At 34.4% G+C, this 22,549-nt stretch overlaps 1 protein-coding gene across 14 annotated transcripts in view; it reads left to right on the top strand.

Moving 5' to 3' along the window:
- Positions 1–22,549, top strand: part of pcdh15a (protocadherin-related 15a) — a 159,518-nt gene that overhangs the window by 81,854 nt on the left and 55,115 nt on the right. For all 14 annotated transcript variants that reach the window (XR_006252284.1, XR_006252287.1, XR_006252286.1 and 11 more), the window contains 8 exons: positions 969–1,162; positions 1,251–1,383; positions 2,549–2,628; positions 5,686–5,779; positions 7,935–8,063; positions 13,181–13,486; positions 16,444–16,668; positions 20,719–20,835. Coding sequence is in view for 10 of the 14 variants with exons in the window: in XM_043254592.1 (XP_043110527.1) it covers positions 969–1,162; positions 1,251–1,383; positions 2,549–2,628; positions 5,686–5,779; positions 7,935–8,063; positions 13,181–13,486; positions 16,444–16,668; positions 20,719–20,835 (1,278 nt within the window). In the remaining 4 variants the exon portion in view is untranslated. The remainder of the gene's footprint in view (positions 1–968; positions 1,163–1,250; positions 1,384–2,548; positions 2,629–5,685; positions 5,780–7,934; positions 8,064–13,180; positions 13,487–16,443; positions 16,669–20,718; positions 20,836–22,549) is intronic.

Here is a 22,549-nt window from a genome sequence, read left to right as displayed (position 1 = left end):
AAAGACGATAACGTTCGGAGTTAAGTGTTTACATCTAAATGCGCTTCTTTGAACCTAATCAAAAGTGTTTAGTCTTTGATCTGTACCTTTGTGTTCGAGAATTTATCCTGAATAATCATATTATGCTGCTTTTAAACCTCATTAATACGGAGAGCCTAATCTGCATTTTAATAAGGATGGATGGATGGATTTTCTGTTATGGTTGATTTAAAGTAATGAGTGTTGAGTGCAGGGGAAAAAAGTTCAGCAAGAAGAACTAAGACCTCATCTGTAAATATTATGAGAAAACATAATTGAAATAATATGAAAACGTACTAGGTTTTTGAGCATGGAACCGTGGTACCACCATGGTTTTTAAGCCATGCATTATAGGATGGTATTAAATGAGAACTACTATCACTTAGATATGTTTAAACATCTGAAAAAATTGAAAAACTCAATGAATGAGTGAGTGAGTGAATGAATGAAAGAAAGGACATACATTTTCCCTGAAAAAGCCACTGAAAATACACAAAACTGTTATGAAAAATTATATTCATTGTAGGGTTTTTTGTAGTTGTTCTTTTATTATCTCTTTAAATTGATTTTTAATTAAATGTTTTGAAAGAGATCCCTGATATTAACTCTTGGTATTCTGATTGAATGATGAGTCAACACAGATTAATACAATTCCATAAATATATATGCACACATATATAATGTTGATATTTTAATATATTTAATTGCATAATGTATACTGTATTTAATATATTGTTTTATATAATATAATTATTATTGTTTTTCTAAACAATTTAATTGATTTGAAATTGCTGTTTGTGTGTGCAATGCATTCTCTTTTAAAATTAGGTAACACAAACATCTTAAAAAGTAATCATATTACCATAGCGCTTTTTGGAAATTGAATGAACATCAGAGTGAAACAAACGAATGTTGCTTAAAAATAATACTGTCTTTGTTTGTTCTGTCAGTTGACGGCCCAGGACGCTGACTCTGATTTAAACGGTCTCATCACGTATGCCATCCTGGCTGGAGATCAAGGTGATTTCATCATCAACAACCGCACAGGACGGATCACGTTAGCACCAAGGGTCACGCTGACCGTCGGCCGTTCCTACGCGCTGACCGTCAGAGCATCAGACAATGCTCCTGACACAGAGAGGAGGTCAGATGTGACTTTATTACATCAGTTACATCTCTAAATGTCTGCTTGTGTGTTTGGTCTTTCATTTTCTTTGTCCCTCTGCAAATAGGAGCTCCATAACTACAGTCTACATAGAGGTCCTGCCACCCAACAATCAGAGTCCACCACGATTCCCCCTACAGACCTACAACCTGGAGATCAGCGAGGCCATGAGGATAGGAGCCATACTGCTGAATCTGCAGGTACACGCACAGATTTGACTTGAAATGGAATATTAACCTACCGTTTACTGCATACTGTACAGTATACGCTAAAAACGGCCAACTTTTTAAACAGTGTGTAGACGTGATTATGCAAAACATGTTCATTCTGAACCTGGAAATGTATTATTACATGCATTTTAATGATGCATGTAATAATACATTTTTAATATATGAATTATTTGAATTAATAATTAATTATTAATAATAAATGTATGTATATATATATATATATATATATATATATATATATATATATATATATATATATATATATAATAATTAATCATATTTTTATAGGTTTATTTTTCATTATTTCATTTAGGTTATTTATTTATTTAAGATTTATTTACGATAATAATAATATATCATTATTAATGATATAAACTGACTTTTAGTTTATTTGTGTGTTCAATCAATATAAAATGATTTGCAGAAAATATTATGCAGTAATCACAACTGCTTGAAAAAGTCTTGAAAATTCATGGGTCAATAGGTGTCGGAAGCCTGGTCTTAAGCTTTTGAAGTCTGATCAAATTATGAGGCAAAAAAAAAGAAGATGTTGGCAGATACACTGGAAATAGAAGGTCAAGTTGAATGCATTGCATTGTGGGATGCAGTATCCCACGCAGCATGGCCTTTTGTATACTGCACATTTTGATAAATGTAGTAGGTCATCTGGGTATTCTGTGCATGCAAAAAATTTGCATACTACTGAATGCACAGATACTGCTACTGATACTGTAAGTAGAGTGTGTTGTTAGCCATCCTGAATATAGCCACATATGTATGGTAATTTCTTATTCATATGTCTTTTTTGCATTTTTGCAATTATTATACGTTTATTATAAAATGTTTGTAAGGTTTTACCATTCAAGTGCACAGAAAAATTGAGCTGTTATACTCAGAAAACAGGATAATCAATATCAGCAAGTATCCAGGAAAAAGTGGGGTTATAAATTTATATGTGTTGTAAAATGTCACCGATTCTACATTTTGTTCATCATGTCCTTCAAACAGACATGGCCTTTTCATTTAAGTGTATTGTTATCCTGCAATTGATTTTATGTTACATTGATTTTGTTTCACCAGCCAGTACTTGACTGAACTACTAGTGTAAAGTGAGTGTGAACTGATGTATTTTCAGGCTACAGACCGTGAACTGGATCCCATCACCTACCAGATACAAAGCGGTGACCCGCAGCAGGTCTTCAATCTTTCACGAACGTAAGTTTTCATTAATAAATAAAACTCATCAATTAAAAATGTACAGGTCTTGTATTACAGTTGAAATTCTATTATATTCTATTTGTTTGCACGCCTTGAACAGCTGCATTGACTCAGCCAATGGTGTGCGTTTAGGGACAAAAATAGCTAGTGCATATATGGCATATGGTCTATACAGTACGTACATCTGCGCCTCCCTCTGCATGATAATTCCTCATTGGAATGAAGACAAGACAAAAGCACAAACAAGCTTAACGTTTCTGGGAAAGAATGTGTGAGAAACTGAAAGGCTTTGTTTAACAGTAACATGTAGTTGGTTTATTCATGACACTTATGACTGTTGTTAGTAGTAACAAAAGAGAGTTATCAGAGCAGATAGGCTGCACTAGTGTTATATACATCTATTGTCTCAATTTTCTTGTTTCGCTTCATCTGCTCTTTGTTTTCTGCATTCTCTTTTTTTCACCTTTTGTCTTCTCATCATGCTTCACCTCACTGCACCTTGCTGTGCCTTGCCTCTTCTAATTTAACCGGGTCTGGTCTTATCTCTTTTTATCATATCTTTTGTTATCATTTATCTTCTCATCAGGCGCTTCACATCTCATATCACTTGTTTTTTCCTTTTTTATAATTCACTGCATCGTCATCCCCTCTTCTCTTCTCTTCTCTTCTCTTCTCTTCTCTTCTCTTCTCTTCTCTTCTCTTCTCTTCTCTTCTCTTCTCTTCTCCTCTCTTCTCTTCTCTTCTCTTTTCGTTTCAGTTGGTTTCCACTTCTATCTTTTTAAACTGTGCTGTCATCTTGCCTCTTTTCATCTTTGTATCTTCTCTCATCTTCGTACTGCATCTCATCTCATCTTATCTCATCTTGTCTGATCTGATCTCAAATCATCTTGCTTTCACTCTCGTCTCATCCCGTCTTATCTTCATATCTTGTCTCATCTCCATATCTTGCCTCGCCTCATCTCATCTCATCCTGTCTCATTATGTTTCATCTCATCTTCATACCTTGTCTTATCTTGTCTCATCTTGTCTCATCTTCACATCTCGTCTCATCTCACCTTGCCTCATCACTTATCTTGTCACATCTCATTTTGTCTCATCTTCATATCTAACCTCATCTCATCTTGCCTCAACCCAACTCATCTTATCTTGTCTCAACTCATCTCTTTCATCTTGTCTCATCTTTGGTCTCTTCCCTTTTCACCTTATCTCCTCTCTTATCTCCTGCCATTTTACCTTGCCTCATCTTGTTTCATTTCATCTAAACTCATCATATCTCATCACAGCTTGTCTCTTCTAATTTTGTCTGATCTCTTCTAATCGTGTGTGATCTGTTTTTCTTACTCTCTACATCTTGTTCTTCTCTTCTCGTCTCTTCTCTTCTCGTCTCTGTTAAAGTCAGTAAAAGAGACAGACGATTAATTTTATCAGTAATGTCACTGGTAAAAATGTGGAAAGGTTTTGTGAGGTGAATGCTGAAATAAAACCCTCCTTTATTGATTTGTCTTACAAAGGATTTTTTTTTTCTGTTGAAGAAACAGCAAAGACAGTTGAAGAGTCATTAAAAAGGGATGTTAAAATTTAAAGACTTTGCCTTGAATGCTATGTGGCCAGCAGAAGGTTTGTGAGGCCGAAAGAAAAGAGAATCCCAGTCACTGAAGTGTTTTATACGGCTGTTTCACAGGCTTCAGAGTACACGTTCAATATCGCTTTCGTAGAGGTCAACTGAGGAGGAATATAATTCTACACACACACACAAACATGAGCCTGCTTCTTCTGCTGTGTGTGACTGCAATGTTAACAGGATCTTGTCTGTCCATCCTCATCCACCGCTTCCCCACACACACATGTGAGCTCACTGTAGGATGAGCCTGGTGATTTGCAGAAATCCTATTGGTCTACAAATGATAATGGCGTCCCTGTGGCCAGCGGTTCAGCGTGGATGATCACAGATATTGCTTGTTGAATTGCACATGTAAAAAACGAGGTTTATTTACTATCTGCGTTTTTTTAGCAACTGATTCAACAAAGGAATTATGTAAATTATGGCAGTGACACACACACACACACACACACACACACACACACACACAAAATGTAATCCTGAATACAATTTCCAAGGCACAGTTTCTGATCTTACAGGTCATTCTGGGTTCTGAGTTTGTGTTCTACCTCATCATTATGAAAATAATAGTATTAAACAGATGGTTCAGTTGAAAATTCTGTCTGCATTTACTCACCCTATTGATATTATAAAAAGTGTTATGCTGATTTTATTTCCTTTATAATGAAAGTGGAGGAGCTTTAAAAAATAAATAAATAAATAAAAGCATGTTAAAGTTTCATTAAAATAGCCTGTGTGATTCAAAACTCCTCAGAGCTCTAATATATTTGTATGTGGAACAGATGTTGTGCATTGACAGTTTTCCTCTCGAATCTCATTTGTGATATTTGAATATTAGCATATTCAAATGTGGTGCATCATGATTGGGTTATGAGGCCCAGTGTTGTTTGCTTTCATTGATGTGACACATGTTGATGCACCATAATACACACACACACACACATACATACACATGCACATTTTTTGTTTTTTTTTGTTTCGGTTAATTAAGACTTTGTCAGTGTCTAATTCAGTTCAATTTAAAGTAATTTATTGACATGATTGTGTTTACATGCAGCATTGCCAAAGAATTATACAGAATAATGACAATAACAACAATAACAATAAAAAATTATTAAGGTGCTAGAAATTAATGAAAAACATTTTTTAAAAAGCAAGGAATGAATACAATCAAGATTAAAAAAATTATATATCATCAAAACAGACATTTATCAATGCATAATGAAAAAATAACACAGTAATATTATTTGCAATTATGTTATTTGCTTATATTGATCAGGGCAGTAGTTAGTTTCTGAGGGTGTGCAGCTGAAGAAAATTTTTTTAAATGAATAAATAAATAAATAAATAAATAAAGACGATTATGAGAAAATATTTAAATAAATAGAAAAATAAAATAGAAAATTTAAAGAAATTGTTTTGTGTCTGTTCAGTATAGGTCTTCTGCTGCTGGCGAAACCTCTGGACAGAGAGACCATTGACCAGTATCGTCTCATCGTCACAGCATCTGACGGCCACCCAGGAGGGGTTAGTCTGCACTCGTCCCACAAAAACATCACCATAATACTGAACGACAGCTGCTCTGATTCAAACATCCGATCTCTCCACAAGCTCCTTTCTTATCTTTCTTATGTTATGTCACATGCCGCGTTCCCGTGTTGCTTGAAATGCATATCTTTCAGAAAAGCAACCACAAGCTAAGCTGGCAAAAACCCTTTCTATATTTTTTTTACTATTTATCAGTTTATTCCTATTGCGTAGTCATTACTGTCAAAAACTCCTCAAGGATGTTCTGTAATGAGACTCCTGTTTAAACACATTCACCTTTTTAAAAGAACATTTACTTGTATTATCAGCTTAGCTTCTCTAATGACAGAAGTTCAGCAAACAGAGAAATGCTGGAGAGGTAAATGACTTCTTGAAGCTCATTTATCAAACACAGGCTGATATCTGTAGACCCGACGAAGAGGGGCTTTTCAAGGAAGACAGCCACGTTAAACGCTGAGCAAAATGACTGAGCAAAATGACTTTCATCTGGTCAAGCGAGTCCATTAAATAATTTACATTTCAGATCATGGTCATAGAAAGAGCAAATCGGTTAATTAATCAATGTAATTTACCTGACCTCCACCTCTTAAAGCATGATAATGATATCTGATGAAATATTCAGTGCAGCTCACGTTCTTGAGATCAAACAGGTTTCAGCACATTTGTATTGCACTTGTCCTTCAGTCTGCGTTTTGTGTGTGTGTGTGTGTGTGTGTGTGTGTGTGTGTGTGTGTGTGTGTGCGCTCGTGTGTGTGTGTGTGTTTGATGGTGTTGATAGCTCTTGACAGAATTGTACAAAAAAGTGTAGTGCACCTGAACATGTTTTTGCCAAACAACAACTCCATCTATGACTACATAATTCTCTTTCCAGAAGATTTTTTTTTCCCTTTTTTTTTTTTTTGGTGAATTAAATTTTCATGCACATCCCACTGGGATTTAAACTCTACATGCTGATCTTGACTGATCGGTTGAATTTATATTCATCACTGTGTGCTATTAAACTTTTAAGCCCCAGGAACTCAATTGCTTATGATTTAATTACATCTCTGCAAATGTGTTTCTGGAATAAAGTCAGAAACTAAATGGTGGCAATGTTTTTTTTTATTTTTTTTCAGGGAAGTCATTTTCAATATTTAAAAACGGCAACAAGAAAGAGTGACAGACAGCAGCAGGGTGAATGTCAGAGTGAATGCTTGTGAAAGATTCAGGGTTTGACAGCAAGTGCACACTGAACTCCAGGGTTCAGTAGAACTGTCAGGACTGTGCTTTTTGTAGGTTTATAGGCACAAACAAACAAGTCCTTTAAAAATATTTTTGCACATAATATTATATTATGTTGTATTTAAATGTATTGTGTATTAAATGTATTTAAAGTTATATTTATAGAATTTATGTTATGTACAGTATAAATATAAAATACAAACAACATATTTTCTTTAATATACATGCATGTGTGCGTATTTATATATTGATAATAAATATACACAGCACACACACAAATATTTATTTATTTATAGAAAAATGGTTTAAGTTTTAGGGCAGCAGAAGTGAATTCTGAAACTAAAATTATTTAATGGAATTTTATTTTATTTCATTTTATTTTATTTCTTTTTTTAGTGCCTTAAACATTATACTAAACATTACAACATAACATTTTTTTTATTAGCTAAAATTAATTAGCTCTTTTTATTTGTTTTATTTCTATTTTATTACCATTTTGTCTTTCTAATTTAGATACAGTTTTCCAATTGCCAAAGAAAAATAAATAAATAAACACGTTATTATTATTATTAATAATAATAATAATAAAAACTAAAAGTGAATTTGAAACATTTTATTTTAGTCATTAAATAGTCATTAAATAGTTTAGATTCAGTTCTTCCTGTTCATTTTTTGGGGGGTATGTTTTCATTTAATTTTTGTTTACACTGCTAAAATCATAATCATTTTTTGTTGCCATTCAACAATATTCTTAGCAAAGATTCATTCCTCTTTCCAAACTCTAAAAATCATTTCCGAGATAGTAAAATCATTTTATTTCAGGACCAACAAGAACGTCGATCTGGTAACTTGCCGTTCTTAAGTAATTGAATTTATTCCTGCGGATATTTAATTAGCCTGTCCTTATTTATAGATTTCCACGGCCACTGTCAGCATCGTCATCACAGACGTTAATGACAACGACCCCAGCTTCGACCTCACTCTACCCAGAAACCTGACGGTGAGGGAGGAAGAGGCCAATGTGTTCGTGGGTCAAGTCCGGGTAAGCTCCATGACATATGAAGTATCTTTGTTGTGGCGAGTTCTGAGGGTCCCGTGAGGTTCCCACCTGCCGCCCCTTCAACTGTCATACCCCACAGATCTTCAGACATCACTTTGTATTGTTCTCTAATTAAGTCATGGTAAATTAGAGTCATTAGTCACCTTACAGTCTGTCCCTGATGACTGCTTCTGTTCCGCCCTGCCAAGCGGTTGGATTTTTAATTAGCGTGTTTGATTAATCATGCTTTGGTTGGTTAGAAAGATAATCAATGAAAGATGCGTCAGGCTTTCATTCACAATGCCGTGTTGTCATCATGCGTCTCTTTACCGCTCATTTGTTTCTCTGTGATGTCTTGATCACTGAGTTCAGTGCCGATGTGATTGACAGGCATAAGATGATGTGACAGTGCCTTTGTGCATCAATAAAATTGCGACTGAAATTATTTAGTGCGTGTTGACACTATCCACTGATTTTTACCGTCATTTTGTATGGTGTACCAAATATTGAGGTCTCTGTGTACAATTAGATAATAATTGAGTGGACATGTTATCTTAAAAGCCATCTGCTTCCCTACTTACATGTTAGCAAGTGAACCACATGCTTTTTCCCAGAGCTACATTTCTAAACTGAGTCAAAAGGTACATAAGTATAATTATTGTTTTTTTTTTTTTAATTTTGGTGATTCAAAAGAGTCAATAACAAACAAAGAGTCAATTCCCAAACAGACTTAACTGACAGGTTTTTACTTGGCATTTGTGAACTGGATAGCCTTTTCTGTGTGAAAAATGATTCTAAAATGTAGTCTTTTGGGAACTTTATCTAAACACAATTAATAGTTGCTTAAAAGCTTTTAATTATATTAAAATGCAATTAATTTGTATTACTTTTATTGCTTTTAGATTTCATTTTATTGTCAATCTCTCTTTCTGGTTTAGTTTTTGTTGTCACTTGATATCATTAATTCGTTCATTTATTAATCTATTAATTAATTTTATTAGTATGTTTAGCTGCTTTTTGTGTCTTAAACCTAAACATTAAAAATATATATATATTTTTAAAATAAACTAAAATATGTTGTGATTTTATTTCTATTTTATTATGATTACTTTATCTTTGCAATTTTGTTTCATTTTTTTTTAGTTAGGCTGGTTATAAAGCTGTCTATATATATATATATATATATATATATATATATATATATATATATGTATATATGTATATGTATATATATATATATATATATATATATATATATATATATATATATATATATATATATATATTTTTTTACTAAGATTAGACAGATTTATTCTTGAGTGAATAAAACTGATTTAGTGTGTGCTGTCCTCATATGACATCATATTGTTTTTGTGAAGTTACTACTAAACAGCTGAAAATTAGTTTTTTGGATGTTGCTCAAGTCAGATCCCTCCTCTAAGCTGTTCTCTCACTTTCCATCATCTTTCTTTTCATTTCATCATCCTCTCATGTTCTGTGTAGTCTGCCATGTTCACAACAAGCAGGTGCTCACCAAACTTTGAGGCCCCGCTCTCAAATTCACACACAGATCCCCGTGGAGATCAAAAACACCTGGATTCTTATTGTGCTGTGACAACAAACAAGCGTACGCATACGGACACTTACTTCACACATCACAAATGCGCATCAGCGTGTTCCCGCTCTACAGACACTTACAGCCATGTTGTTTGCCACAGGCTAACATGTCCAAAAGCCTTGAGATATTATTCACACTGAGAGCTTCAAGCGTTCTACATTTTAATAGACCTTTTCACCTTGGGGACAAAAACTGTCTGCCATCAAATCAAGGGTTTTGTTATATATTATATTTTATTACATTGCATTACAACACAGCACATTACATTATATCTAAGTTATGCATTACAGTTCAAATTGATATTTTATTTAGCAAGGATATATTAAATTGATTAGAAGGGACATTAAAGACATTGAGAAGAATTAAATTAAATAAAAATTTAATGAAACATATTTCAAAGAAATGCTGTTCTTTGGACTTCCTGTTGATCAACGAATATGATGGTTTCAACAAAAATAATAATAAGCAGCAAAATCATGTTTTGGTTTGCAGTCTATGAAGGTTGCAACTTAATCATTCACATTGGATCAACTTCTTTTTAATATATAATGTTATTTAATAAATGAATTTATATATATATATATATATATATATATATATATATATATATATATAAGAATAAATAAATAAATGTTACAATTGATAAAACTGAGCTCAGTACATTTTTTAATAAAATTAATACTTTTATTCAGTAAATTAAGTGACAGTAAACACATTTTATATGTTTCAAATTATTTATGTTTTAAATAAATGCTGTTCTTTGAACCTAATGTTTTTTCAACATTGGTAATAAAAAAGAACAATTCCATGGGCAACAAATCCGTTTATTAGAATGATTTCTGAAGGATCATGTGGCAAATGATGCAAAAAATTCAGCTTCACAGGAATAAATTACATAATTTTTTTTTAAAATTCAATAAATACAGCCTTGCTGAACATAAGACACTTGTTCCAGAATAGAACTGAACTTTATATGTATTGATTAGTCCAGTTTATTTCTATATTCTACCTAAAAAAATTTAAACAGCATTTTTCCAATCGTTATCATATTTATTATACATGCATGTGTTATTAGCAGTAGTGTATGACTATAAATGAACTAAATATACTTTTGAAGATTCATTTGCCATTTTAAAACAAACTAGCGAAGGCAAAAAAGGCGAATCAAAAGTTTTAACAAATGGTGAGACGTACGACGGAATAGAAGTCACCAGTGATGCTAGGAAACAGGTTTTTATTAATGTATTGTGTAGTGTCGTTTGTTTATTTATCGCTCTGTTTACATATTCATTCCATTAGTTAATTATTGAGGCGAGCAGATGCCATGTAAGTGTGCTGTCAGGACGTTTGATGAGTGCTGCTGGTGAGAGGGCCACGGGCAGCACTTTCATTCCTCAGTGCTCAGATGTGGCTGTAATTTCTCAAGGCTCAGACATGCTCTTTTCATTTCGCTTATTTCCATTCGCTCACATTTGGATTTTGGCCCTTCATCCCCGTCATCTTCCTGTCCTCTCTCTCTCTCTCTCCCAAAGTCTGTATCGTTCATGTCGCTAACCCGGCATGCTTCTCTAATAACCCCCCCAGTTATTCTTCCCATCTGCATCTGTAATTACTACAGGAAGGAATTATAGCAGGCACCTCTGAAGCCATTACAGCCGAGCGCTGCTCCCCTGCTCACATACAAATGAGCTGTTGTAACCACGCAGGAATTAAGATTAGTTCAGCAAGTCTTTATTTCTTTGCTCTAAAGAATCGGCTGTGATGAATTTTATTTTATTTTATTTTTTTATGTATTATCGTTATTAGTAGTATTACTACTACTAGTATTATTTTTGTTTTATTTTATTTATATATATATATATATATATATATATATATATATATATATATATATATATATATATATATATATATATATATATATATATTTTTATTTATTTTTTTCTATTTTAAATGTGAAACCAAAATTTAAGTAATATATACAGAGTGCAATTTGTAAAAAAAAAAAAAAAAAAAAAAAAAAAATAAAAAGAGGGGGATACTTTTGAAAACTTTTTTATCTTTAGGGTTTAAGTATCAAGTTATATAGCCTTATAGCCTAACCTAATGTTAGTGTGAGCTATTAACAACGCACATGATAAATATTTCTTTTTAAGGTTTTAGATCATTAGACTGTTCGCAATCAAGGAATCAATTAAATAGGACCTGCCTGACAAGGTGAAGTAAACCTAACAATTCTCAAAAGCTACACATCATGTTGAGATCCAAAGAAATTCAGGAACAAATGAGAAAGAAATTGAGATCTATCAGTCTGGAAAAGGTTATAAAGCTTTGGGACTCCAGAGAACCACAGTGACAGCCATTATCCACAAAAGGCAAATACATGGAACAATGGTGAACCTTCCCAAGAGTGGCTAGCTGACCAAAATTATGCCAAGAGCACAACGACGACTCATCCAAGAGGTCACAAAAGACCCCAAAACAACATCCAGAGAACTTCAGGCTTCACTTGCCTCAGTTAAGGTCAGTGTTCATGAATCCACCATAAGAAAGAGAAATGGCCTGCATGGCAGAGTTCTAAGAAGAAAAATGCTACTGAGCAAAAAGAACATAAAGGCTTGTCTCAGTTTTGCCAGAAAAAAACATCTTGATGATCTTCAGGACTTATCCTAAAATACTCTGTGGACTGATGAGAACTTGAACTTTTTGGAAGGTGTGTGTCCCATTACATCTGTTGTAAAAGTAACACAGCATTTCAGAAAAACAACATCATATCAACAGTAAAATATGGCTACCAATATGTGGTAGTGTGATGGTCTGTGGCTGTTTTGCTGCTTCAGGACCTGGAAAACTTGTTGTAATAAATGGAACCATGAATTCTGCTGTCTACCAAAAAATCCTAAAGGGGCAATGTCCGGCCATCTGTTCGTGACCTCGAGCTGAAGTGAACTTGAGTTCTGCAGCAGGACAATGATCCAAAACCCACCAGCAAGTCCACCTATGAGTGGCCAAAATAAAGACTTTGGAGTAGCCTAGTCAAAGTCCTGACCTGAATCTTATTGAGATGCTGTGACATGACCTTAAAAAGGCGGTTCATGCTAGAAAACTCAACAATTCTGTAAAGATGAGTGGGCCAAAAATCCTCCAAAGCACTCATTGCAAGTATTTGAGTTTTTTGATTAGTTTTCCCTTCATAATAAAAAAACCTTCATATTTAAAAGCTGCATGTTGTGTTTACTTGTGTTATCTTTATGTCATTAAAGATAATAATCATTATGTCTTTATTATCGCTTCGGAAATTATATGCACTTTTAATGATTAAAAAGTAATCAAAATAAGATAAAAACATACTGATTCGAAACTGTATTTATTCATTTATTTTACATTTTACAGAGAAGGCTATGCAGTGGCAAACTTACTTGATGCATGCAAGCTAAAACATGATTTAAATCAAGCTGATTCAAATACAGTAAAATTCATGAGTGCACGTTTCTGTTTTCAGGCCACTGATCCTGACGGCGGGCTCAACGGTCAGGTCCGGTATCGTTTGCTCTCCTTTGCGTCTCTATTCACCATAAACGGCACGGGCAGCATCTTCACTGCGGTGCCGCTGGACCGAGAGACTCGGAGCTGGTACGATCTGATCGTGGAGGCGTCAGATGGAGCGGTGGACCCTCGCAGGAGCACCATCACACTGCTGGTGGAGGTGACAGACATCAACGACAACAGCCCTGTGTTTTCCCAGCCCATCTACAACGTCAACGTCCAAGAAAACACCCCGGCTGGAACCATCATCCTGAGACTCAGTGTAAGTGCTTGGTTCTCTCATATCTCATATCTTCACAGTTTGACGCTGCTGAGTGGCGTAAGATGTTGAGAAAGTTAAAGGTGAGCTGCAAAATTTCTGCCTCCGTTTGACCCGGGCATCTAACCTGACTTTTAGAAAGGAAGGAAAAGCAGATTGTTGGTGGGTGTGCGTTTATTTATGTGTCTGTCTATCTGTGTTGTGTCTGCTGGCCTGACAGTAACTGGCTGATTATGTGTGTTTAGTTTCCCTTGAGAGTGTGGGGGGAAAACGTCTCTGCATTTCCCTGTTTATTCCTGACGGGTTGCATATTTAACTAGATAAATATTGACAAGCTTGACAGACCCAGTGTGAAAAGCAGGAGATGCTGTCTTGTGGTAAATGTGCCTCTAAACGATCACGCTCTTGGGAGTTTTAGCAGAACGCCAACGTAACAACACAATCACCAATGAATTTTACATAAACTAGAGACAAATATGAGCAAAAAGTCTGAAAGACGAACTCAATATGCCACTTTCTTTTTTGCAAAACTTATTGTCTTATTTGGATATCATTTTGCAGTTCACAACTGTCATAATATCATCATATCTATAACTTTCTTGTAATAAGTATCAATGGTCCAATGTTGCCTAGATATCAATGTTTTAGTTGATGGAAATGATTTGGTTAAAAGAAAAGTTATATATCAAAATGTATCAAACTCAAATATTTGTGTTGGCATTTAAATATCCTGCATGATATGGTCAACTGTTTTTTTTTTTTTTAATATATAAAAACAGGTGGTCATATGATGGCAATTTATATTTTTATTATCTTATTTATTAGATTTTGTTTATCAGCGATGCATTTATTTGATTAAAAAATACAGGGTAAAAAACAGTAAAAAATTTAAATAGATGTTTACAAATTTAAATAGATGATAACAATTTTTTTTTCAGTTACTCTAATCTTCACGGTGACACAATCCTTCAGAAATCACTAAGATTTTTGTCTGGTTTTGTTGCTTAATATTTTATGGAAATCTTTTTATTTGTTGCTTAATATTTTTATGGAAATCTTATCTTACTTAATATAAATGTTGCCATTCAAAAGTCTGAGGTAATTAAAATGTAAGTAAAAAATAAATAAAAGTCACAACGATGTTTATAACGTTATGTTAGTCGAAAATCAATCAGTAAGTCAAATACTAGTTTCCACAATAATATAAAGTGGCCAATTTTTTTTTTATTAATATTAATAATTAATTAATATTAATAATAGTATCATTAGTAATGAGTGCCAAATCAACTTTCGATTGCTATGGTATATATATATATATATATTGAAAACACATTGTTTTAATGCTATATATGTGTAGTTGCGTCCAGATATATGTGTGTAATTTTGCCTAAAACAATACGTATTCAGATACACAACACTATCAGCAGGCACAACTGAAAAAAGTGAATTCCCCTTTTAGATTCATACTGAAGGAAAAATAAGGTTGTTTGTGTGTGTGTGTGCGGTCGGTGGATGAGGGGCAAATGAGTGACACTGTTTGAAGACAGTGATCTTGCCGCTTTATTTTTATCTCCGTGTGTCTGACACCTTCGGGTCCCCGCAGCACTGGCTGGTGTCAGAGCGCTGTGGGTCCTGATGACAGAATCTGGTCCGGGGCTGATCAACTAATCAGATTCCCTACACTGCCTCTCTCTGGGGGTCCTGAGCTTTATTTATATACATCTGAAACCTTTGAGATCAGTGTAGAATTTAATTCCTTGTGCTTCCCACATCAAAGAAAGACACCTGAAAGGTTCCCACACCCTCAGAGAGACAGAGCTGCTCAGAGCGCCTCTCCTCTGCTGTCTGTTAGCTTTCGCTCCTAATCAGCTTCAGATGCGCACGCACGTGGAACGCAACTATGACTATGTGCGCTTAACATGTGCAGTGGCCCCAAAATATATCTGGACACCTGAGGCGCACATAGAAATGTAGAAATGTCAGTGCGCTATACTATATAACAAAGTATCAAACCAAGTGGCACTTATTAAAAATTATCAAGCACACTTTTCAAATACATTTTGCACTCAATGATGCTGAAAAGTCATGAAAAATGCCCAGTATAGTTTGGATATCTAGTTATGTGATGCAGTGGAATCAAATTTAATGGAAATTAAATGAGATCAATGAAGTCACGATTGTGCCATTTTTACATTTTTCATGGTCTAATTGTGCATAATTCATCAGTGCACATTATTGCAAATAGTTTATTTGCTTATTTTATGATGCTAGATAGATACACTGAAATTACAGCTTTGGGTTTTGGATGTGCATTTTTTTACTTAACAGTTTAACAATTACACAATATTACAGTGGAGCTGATTCAGAGCTTATTGTTGGAATTAAAGTCTTAAAAAATAATGCTGAATAGGTATGAACATCCCAAAGCCACAGCTGTAATTAACTTTTTTTCATCTACTGTTTTGCAGATAAAAAATTTATTAGAACATAACAGTTACTTGTATTACTGGTTTGTAACAGCAACATTCAACAATCCAGACAATTCCCAAGTCTAAAATTTTATTTCAATTTTCATTTTTACTCAAGATGCAGATGGATAAAATGTAAGTCTTGGCCAACTTTATTTACCTTCATGTCATGCGTAACATGTATGGAACACAAAAGAAGATATTTTAAACACAATTTTGAATTTTAAACATAAAAACTGGCCAACAAAAAAAACATTGGACTTTTATTACACGGATATAAAATACTACCTTTTAAATTTCCACAAAAGAAGAAACAACATAAAGATTCGGAGAAACACAAGGGCTGAGTATATAATGGCAGAATAAACATTTTCAGGTTTACCATCCCTTTAAGAAACTTTTTAGTCTCCTTTATTCTTGCGGTACCTGGATCATTAGTTCTCTCTTTTTTAAACTTTATTCTCTCTGTTCTCTTTCCTCTGTGTTTCTCAGGCGGTGGATGCCGATCTCGTCTCTAACGTGACCTACAGAATAAAAACAGAAGCGGCTCGGCAGCTCTTCGCCGTGAACCGTCTGACCGGCGCTGTATCGGTCCTGCAGGCGCTAGACTTTGAGGAGTTGGCAGCCGGCAACAGCACCTACACGTTTGAAGTGGAGGCGTTAGATCACGGAGGTGTCCTTCCTCCTGGAACGGCCACAGTCATCGTTAGAATCACGGTAAGGCCCCTAAGAGCGCTCATCAGCTTTAAAAAACTCTGTTTTATCACTCCAGTCTCGGTGGCAGCACAAGAAGCTCTCTTCGTGAGAGTTCTGCAGGTTCCAGTTGAAGACGGTTTGAACTTGGGGGAAGGAGGCCAGTTTTCATCAGGTCTAGTGCCGGTGATTGGATTAGATCTTTCAAAGCTCGTCCACAGTGTCTACATCCTAACTCTTCACGCAGAAGCTCCGCTGACTCCGTTCCAGTAATGCCTACAAAAGATTTGATCTCTGAATTCAATTAGTCTTGAAAGAGAAACCTCTGTGTTGGCAGGATTGTGGGCGTTGTTTACTGGATCCTCGCCTGCGTTCGCATGCTTTCCCGTTGTGATATTTCTGGTTGACGGTGACAGGAGTGACAGACAAAGCTAGGTTCTGATGCTAGCCTGGCACAGCTATTCCAGGCCTGAATGACTCATTAGCTTTGTGAGTGCAATTATGTGAGGATTTTAACGCGAGCGCTCTCCATCGCCTCCGAAGATTAGCTGGGGGATCAGAACAGAAGGATTAGCCTCCTCCAGTTTACAGCAGCTGGAGCGAGTGCGAGCGTGTGATGAAAAATGAACTTGAACTTCGTGTAAAAAGTTCCATTTTTAATTATGTAAATCTGATAGAAATGTTGTGGTTTTCAGCGAGGGTGAATGCATTAGCATTAGTGAATGCAATAGCTAACACGGACGGAAAATGAACACGCTCAGGAAACGCTCTCAGAAGAAAAGGTACGAAAGCTGTTACTGGGGCAGAACCTTTTTAAAGGTACGTCTTATTTACCTCTAAAGAGTGCATGTTAAGGTGCATATTAGCTTCAGTGACAACTTTTGTACTACTTTTTTTTGTGAGAGCATACAGAATGTAATCATTTTGGAGGTAAACATCATTAGTTAGCACTGTTAGCAACCAGTGTTCAAATTATTAAACTTAAACTAATATATTAAACTATAATTAAACTAATGCAGGGAATATTAACTTTTGTAAGTAACATCAGTAAATGCCTGAAAAAAACTTGAAATCGCAGACTTGAATCGCACCTTTTCTTGTTTTGGCCAGAGAGAGAGAGAGCGACCCAAACAAGGTCGTTCCACACAAGTTCTACGAGCAACCGCCAATGGCTCATTAAATCAGTTTTGCTTCCTTTGATCACTCCAGTCCGTACTTGCCAAACTGTGGGAAGTCCAGAGCAAATACATGCAAATTAGCGTTGACCCACCTCGCTGCAGGGTCACTTGCATTTATCAGAAAAATCTGTGCTTCTGAAGTTTCTTAAGTTCAAAAGATGCCATTTAACACATTTCAGGCGTGCTTCTTTTGTGTTTTTGGACTTTAGGGATTTAGTGGATAAATGATTTCAATTATTTCAATATAAAATTAAATTTAGCTAATTATTTACATTTTATATTTCATAACAAATGTTATTTTAGTATTATTTAGTTAGTATTATAATTTTATATTTTGAATATACTTTTATTTTTATATTTTTATTTCATTCAAGTTTAATTTTACTCATTTTGTGTTGTAATTTTTTATTAGTAGTATTTGGATTGCATTTATACATATTATTTTTTTATTTACAGTTATACATTTTAGTGCTTAGATTTTTTTAATCTAGTATTTATAGAAAAACATTTTTTGAAGTGCAGCATTTAAATAATCAATAACAAGATATTTAAAAAAAACAGTAATGATAACAGATTAAATGAAATGCAGTTGTTATTACTCATTGACAGCTTTTTGCTGTTCTTAATAATTTTATATATAATTAATTTTGTTCAAACTGACTGATCTGTATGGCTTTTTTGGATTATTTCAATTTTATTTTCTATTATTAGACAGTTTTAGAGATCAAATCATATGTTTTTTTGACCTACTAATCCATGGATGTTATGAGCTGTATGTGGCACGTAGATTTTAGGTTCAAAGATTGTTTCTCTTATTAAAGTGTGTGTTTATAGATCACGGTGACTTATTTCTTATGAGACTAAATTAAACCCCCAGAGATTGTCGTGATCTTTGCAGCAAGTGTTTTGTTGTGATGTGAAAAACAAAGCGGTGAATTGCGGTTTTGCTTCTGCTCTCTTCAGATGTGCCTTGAATCTAGAGTTTCTTGCATTTCGCAGTGATCTTTACCTTCATCTTAGCAAAGTTTGCACACTGTTAGTTTTGCTGCAATGAAGATGGTGTAACAAATTGTAATGATGCTTGAGCTGAGGTGAAGGCAATATTATTAATGTCAGGGTAGAGTCATCATAGCTGGGCTTATGGGAAATTTCGAAGGTCTTGCAGGGAAAGATGCTTTTCTCCTGACTATCAGGCAAAGTGTGGCTGTGTGTGTGTGTGTGGGCATATCCATCTGTGGCCAAAGACCCCTGAGAAGGGGTCACTTGACCCCTTTAAATAGTTGCAGGGTTGTTTCGATCTTGTGTGTGTCTGTGGCCCTCTTCCCCTTGACTCAGAGAAGAGCAGCTCGCAGCATATAGATCCATACATCCTCTGCTGTAGTTTCAGCCACTTGAGCTCATGCTGAGGTGAAAGGTTAGGGTGTATCGATGTGTATTTCAGGTGAGTAACTCCCAATGAGGAGAATATCACTGAACTGAATATAACAGCAGCTTCCCTCTGCAGCAAACTACTGAAACTTCATGTCTCTCAGAGGTTCGGTTCCAAAACCTAGCTTGTTTAACAGCAAAGAAACCTCATAAATTGCAATGTTAATATATATATATATATATATATATATATATATATATATATATATATATATATATATATATATTTTTTGTTTACATAATATATATTTGTGTATATTGTGTATATTTATTAGGTGTATTTATTAGGTACATGCATGTGTATGTGACCCTGGACCACAATACCATACTTAAGTGGCTGGGGTATATTTATAGCAATAACCAAAAATACATTGTATGCTCAGAATTATTCAAAAATCATTAGGATATTAAGTAAAGATCATGTTCCATGAAGATATTTTGTAAATTTCCCACTGTAAATATATTAAAACCTAATTTTTCGTAAGTAATATACATTGCTAAGAACTTCATATCCTAACAAACCAAAAACTTTTAGATGCTATATAAATTAGAATTTCTAAAAAATTAACTCTTATGACTGGTTTGTGGTCCAAGATCACATATATTTAAGAAAAATGTGCTATGTTAACATGTTAAGTATATTTTTATATAATATAACATAAGAATATGAATATATAAAGGTATAAAAAAGGCATTTTCAAAATATATACTGCATGTGTGTGTGTTTATAATAAATGTAGACAGTGCATATGCATATATAATGTAAACGTAAATGTAAATGTAATTTTTTTGGATGCAATTAATAGTTTAAAAGCACTAATACACACACACACACACACACTAATATATGGAATAATTTCGAATTTATTTTTTACGCTGCATTTATTTGATGTAAAATGCAGTAGAAGTGAATTACATACAATAAATTCATAATAATCTATTTATCTATCTATTTATCAATACACACACACACACACACACACACACACATGCACTATGTCTGTGTATACATAACAGTGTATATATTTAAAAACCTAAAAAAGTAAGCTCAGTGAGCATCATTTGAACACACAGATGTCAATAGTACTACTTATTTGTTTATATGTAAAAAATGTGAATATTACATGGACAAACAAAGCCATTGTACTGTTTTGCTCCCTATTTTACATTATGTGCACAGTAAGACGTAGTGTATAATACAGTAATATTTTGATATCACGTTGTTTTTAATACACTTTGAAAGTACATGTAAAGTGCTCTTTGATAGTGGTAGTGGTCGGTGTTGAAAGACAGATGCGTCCATGAGCTGATTAATACTCTATTTATCATTATGTCACTCCTTACTGAAGTGGCGACAGCAGGCAGAACAGAATCACTTTGCTAGCGGGCCTTGCTCACCTCAGTCCTGCTTTAATGAGTGTTATTAATACTTCTTTCATCCATGTTTCTGTCTCTGTGTTCCTTTCAGGATATGAATGACTTCTCCCCGGTCTTCAGACAGCCACTTTATAAAGGGCTGGTGGCTCCAAATGCAGAGAAAGGGACAGTCATCACGACTGTTTTTGCAGATGATCAGGACCCTCCAGTAAGTACACAAAGCCCAAATGAAACACACTTATTCGATCTCTGACTCATTCTTAAATTATATTTAGTACTTCAGTTTTATATGAACCACAGAATAATGCAGGGTTTGAGTGAGGAGTTGTTATGGTTAGGTATCAAGAATAGTCATGGATTATTTCAAGTTAATAACATGTGGGGCAAGTACTGTACATTCAAGGTAAAGTCAGGGCTCTGCAGCTTCGAGATGAATAACCTAATGCAATATTGTATTGGCTCAGAATGTTTTTTTTTTTATAGTTTTATCTGGTAAGGATGCGTTGAATTGATCAAAAAGACAGTAAACACATTTCTAAAAGATTTCATGAATGCTGTTTGTTTTTGTTTTTGTTTTTTTTTACTTTCAATCCATCAAAGAATCCTATTTAAGAAAAGTAACATTTATTATTATAATAATGCTTAATTCTTGAGCAGGAATATTATAAAAAAATATATATATATATATATATATATATATATATATATATATATATATATATATATATATATATATATATATATATAATATTTTATTTTTAATAAATTCTAATAAATTGTTTTATCTAAAAAGCTGTATTATAAATGTGTATTATATAGAATCATTTTAATTTATTATAGTTATGTTAAAAATACTAATAAAAAAATAAAATAAAATAAAATAAACTGAAAATATTTAAATAAAGTACATTCAAAATAAAAAGTGATTTGAATGCATGCCTGTTATCTTTTGAATTTCTTAATCTGAAGACTTTATAAGCTGAAAACCTTTTTTGCAGGAGAGTTTAGTCTCCTGCAAGCTCACCTGTTTATGTGCGCCTCCATTAACATGTTAGTCTGCTGTTGTGGATAATCAGTTTGTTCTGTGCTGTCACTCTCTCTCTCTCTGGATCTTTATTTGATTGATCTGACAGAGCCGTTTTACGTTTACCATCTGGAGACCGGCCTCTCTATCTCTCACGCTCTCTTTCTCTCTCTAGCTAGATGACTCCGAAATGAAATTACACACAACGACACAGAAATTTTGACACCGCGGTGAATCTGGAAATGATTTTTTGTGCTTTCATCAGAGAGAGGAAATATTTATTGGGCTTTAGAATGCAACCCAGCACGCTTCTGCAACTTTTACAGCTGGAGGGAAACGCAAGGCCATTACAGTATAGCAAAGACACACATCTCTTATTACCTTATAAATTACATAAACAAGGTTATTCGCTGCCTGAGGTTTGGTTTATTCAGAGTGGCAGCACGCGCCAGGGGCTGGATACGCACTGAATGCCTGTAAATGTTTATCATCCACAGACTGTAAAACAGAAAGATGTTTTGTGGGTTTCTGAGTCTCTATATGCAGTGTGGATGTGTTGTTAACAGACTTTATTGGTTGTCAGTAGCTCTGGAACACAGTGGCAAAAGTTTCAAAGACGTCTGAATGTAGTTACTAGTTTGTAAAAGTAGTTTTAATTTGTCTGTTACGACTGCCCAACTTCGCAAACAGCTTTACAGCCTCGCTTTTTTTGTTGTGGTCAATTTCGCTTCCGTCGCTTTCCTCTAAAGGAAGACAAAGCTCGCAGCAGGGGTGTCAGTTATACAGAGGAAGCGTTTTCAATTGGCGTTCAGCAATGGCCTTTTCATTAGTGGGTGTTAAAATGAACAGCGATGTTGCTGTTGAAATTTGCAGCTTTTAATGTTTCGCTGCGTGGTTG

This window comes from Puntigrus tetrazona, chromosome 13 (assembly GCF_018831695.1).
Source record: "Puntigrus tetrazona isolate hp1 chromosome 13, ASM1883169v1, whole genome shotgun sequence".
Classification (NCBI taxonomy): domain Eukaryota; kingdom Metazoa; phylum Chordata; class Actinopteri; order Cypriniformes; family Cyprinidae; genus Puntigrus; species Puntigrus tetrazona.
This window is presented reverse-complemented; position numbering and strand designations above follow the sequence as displayed.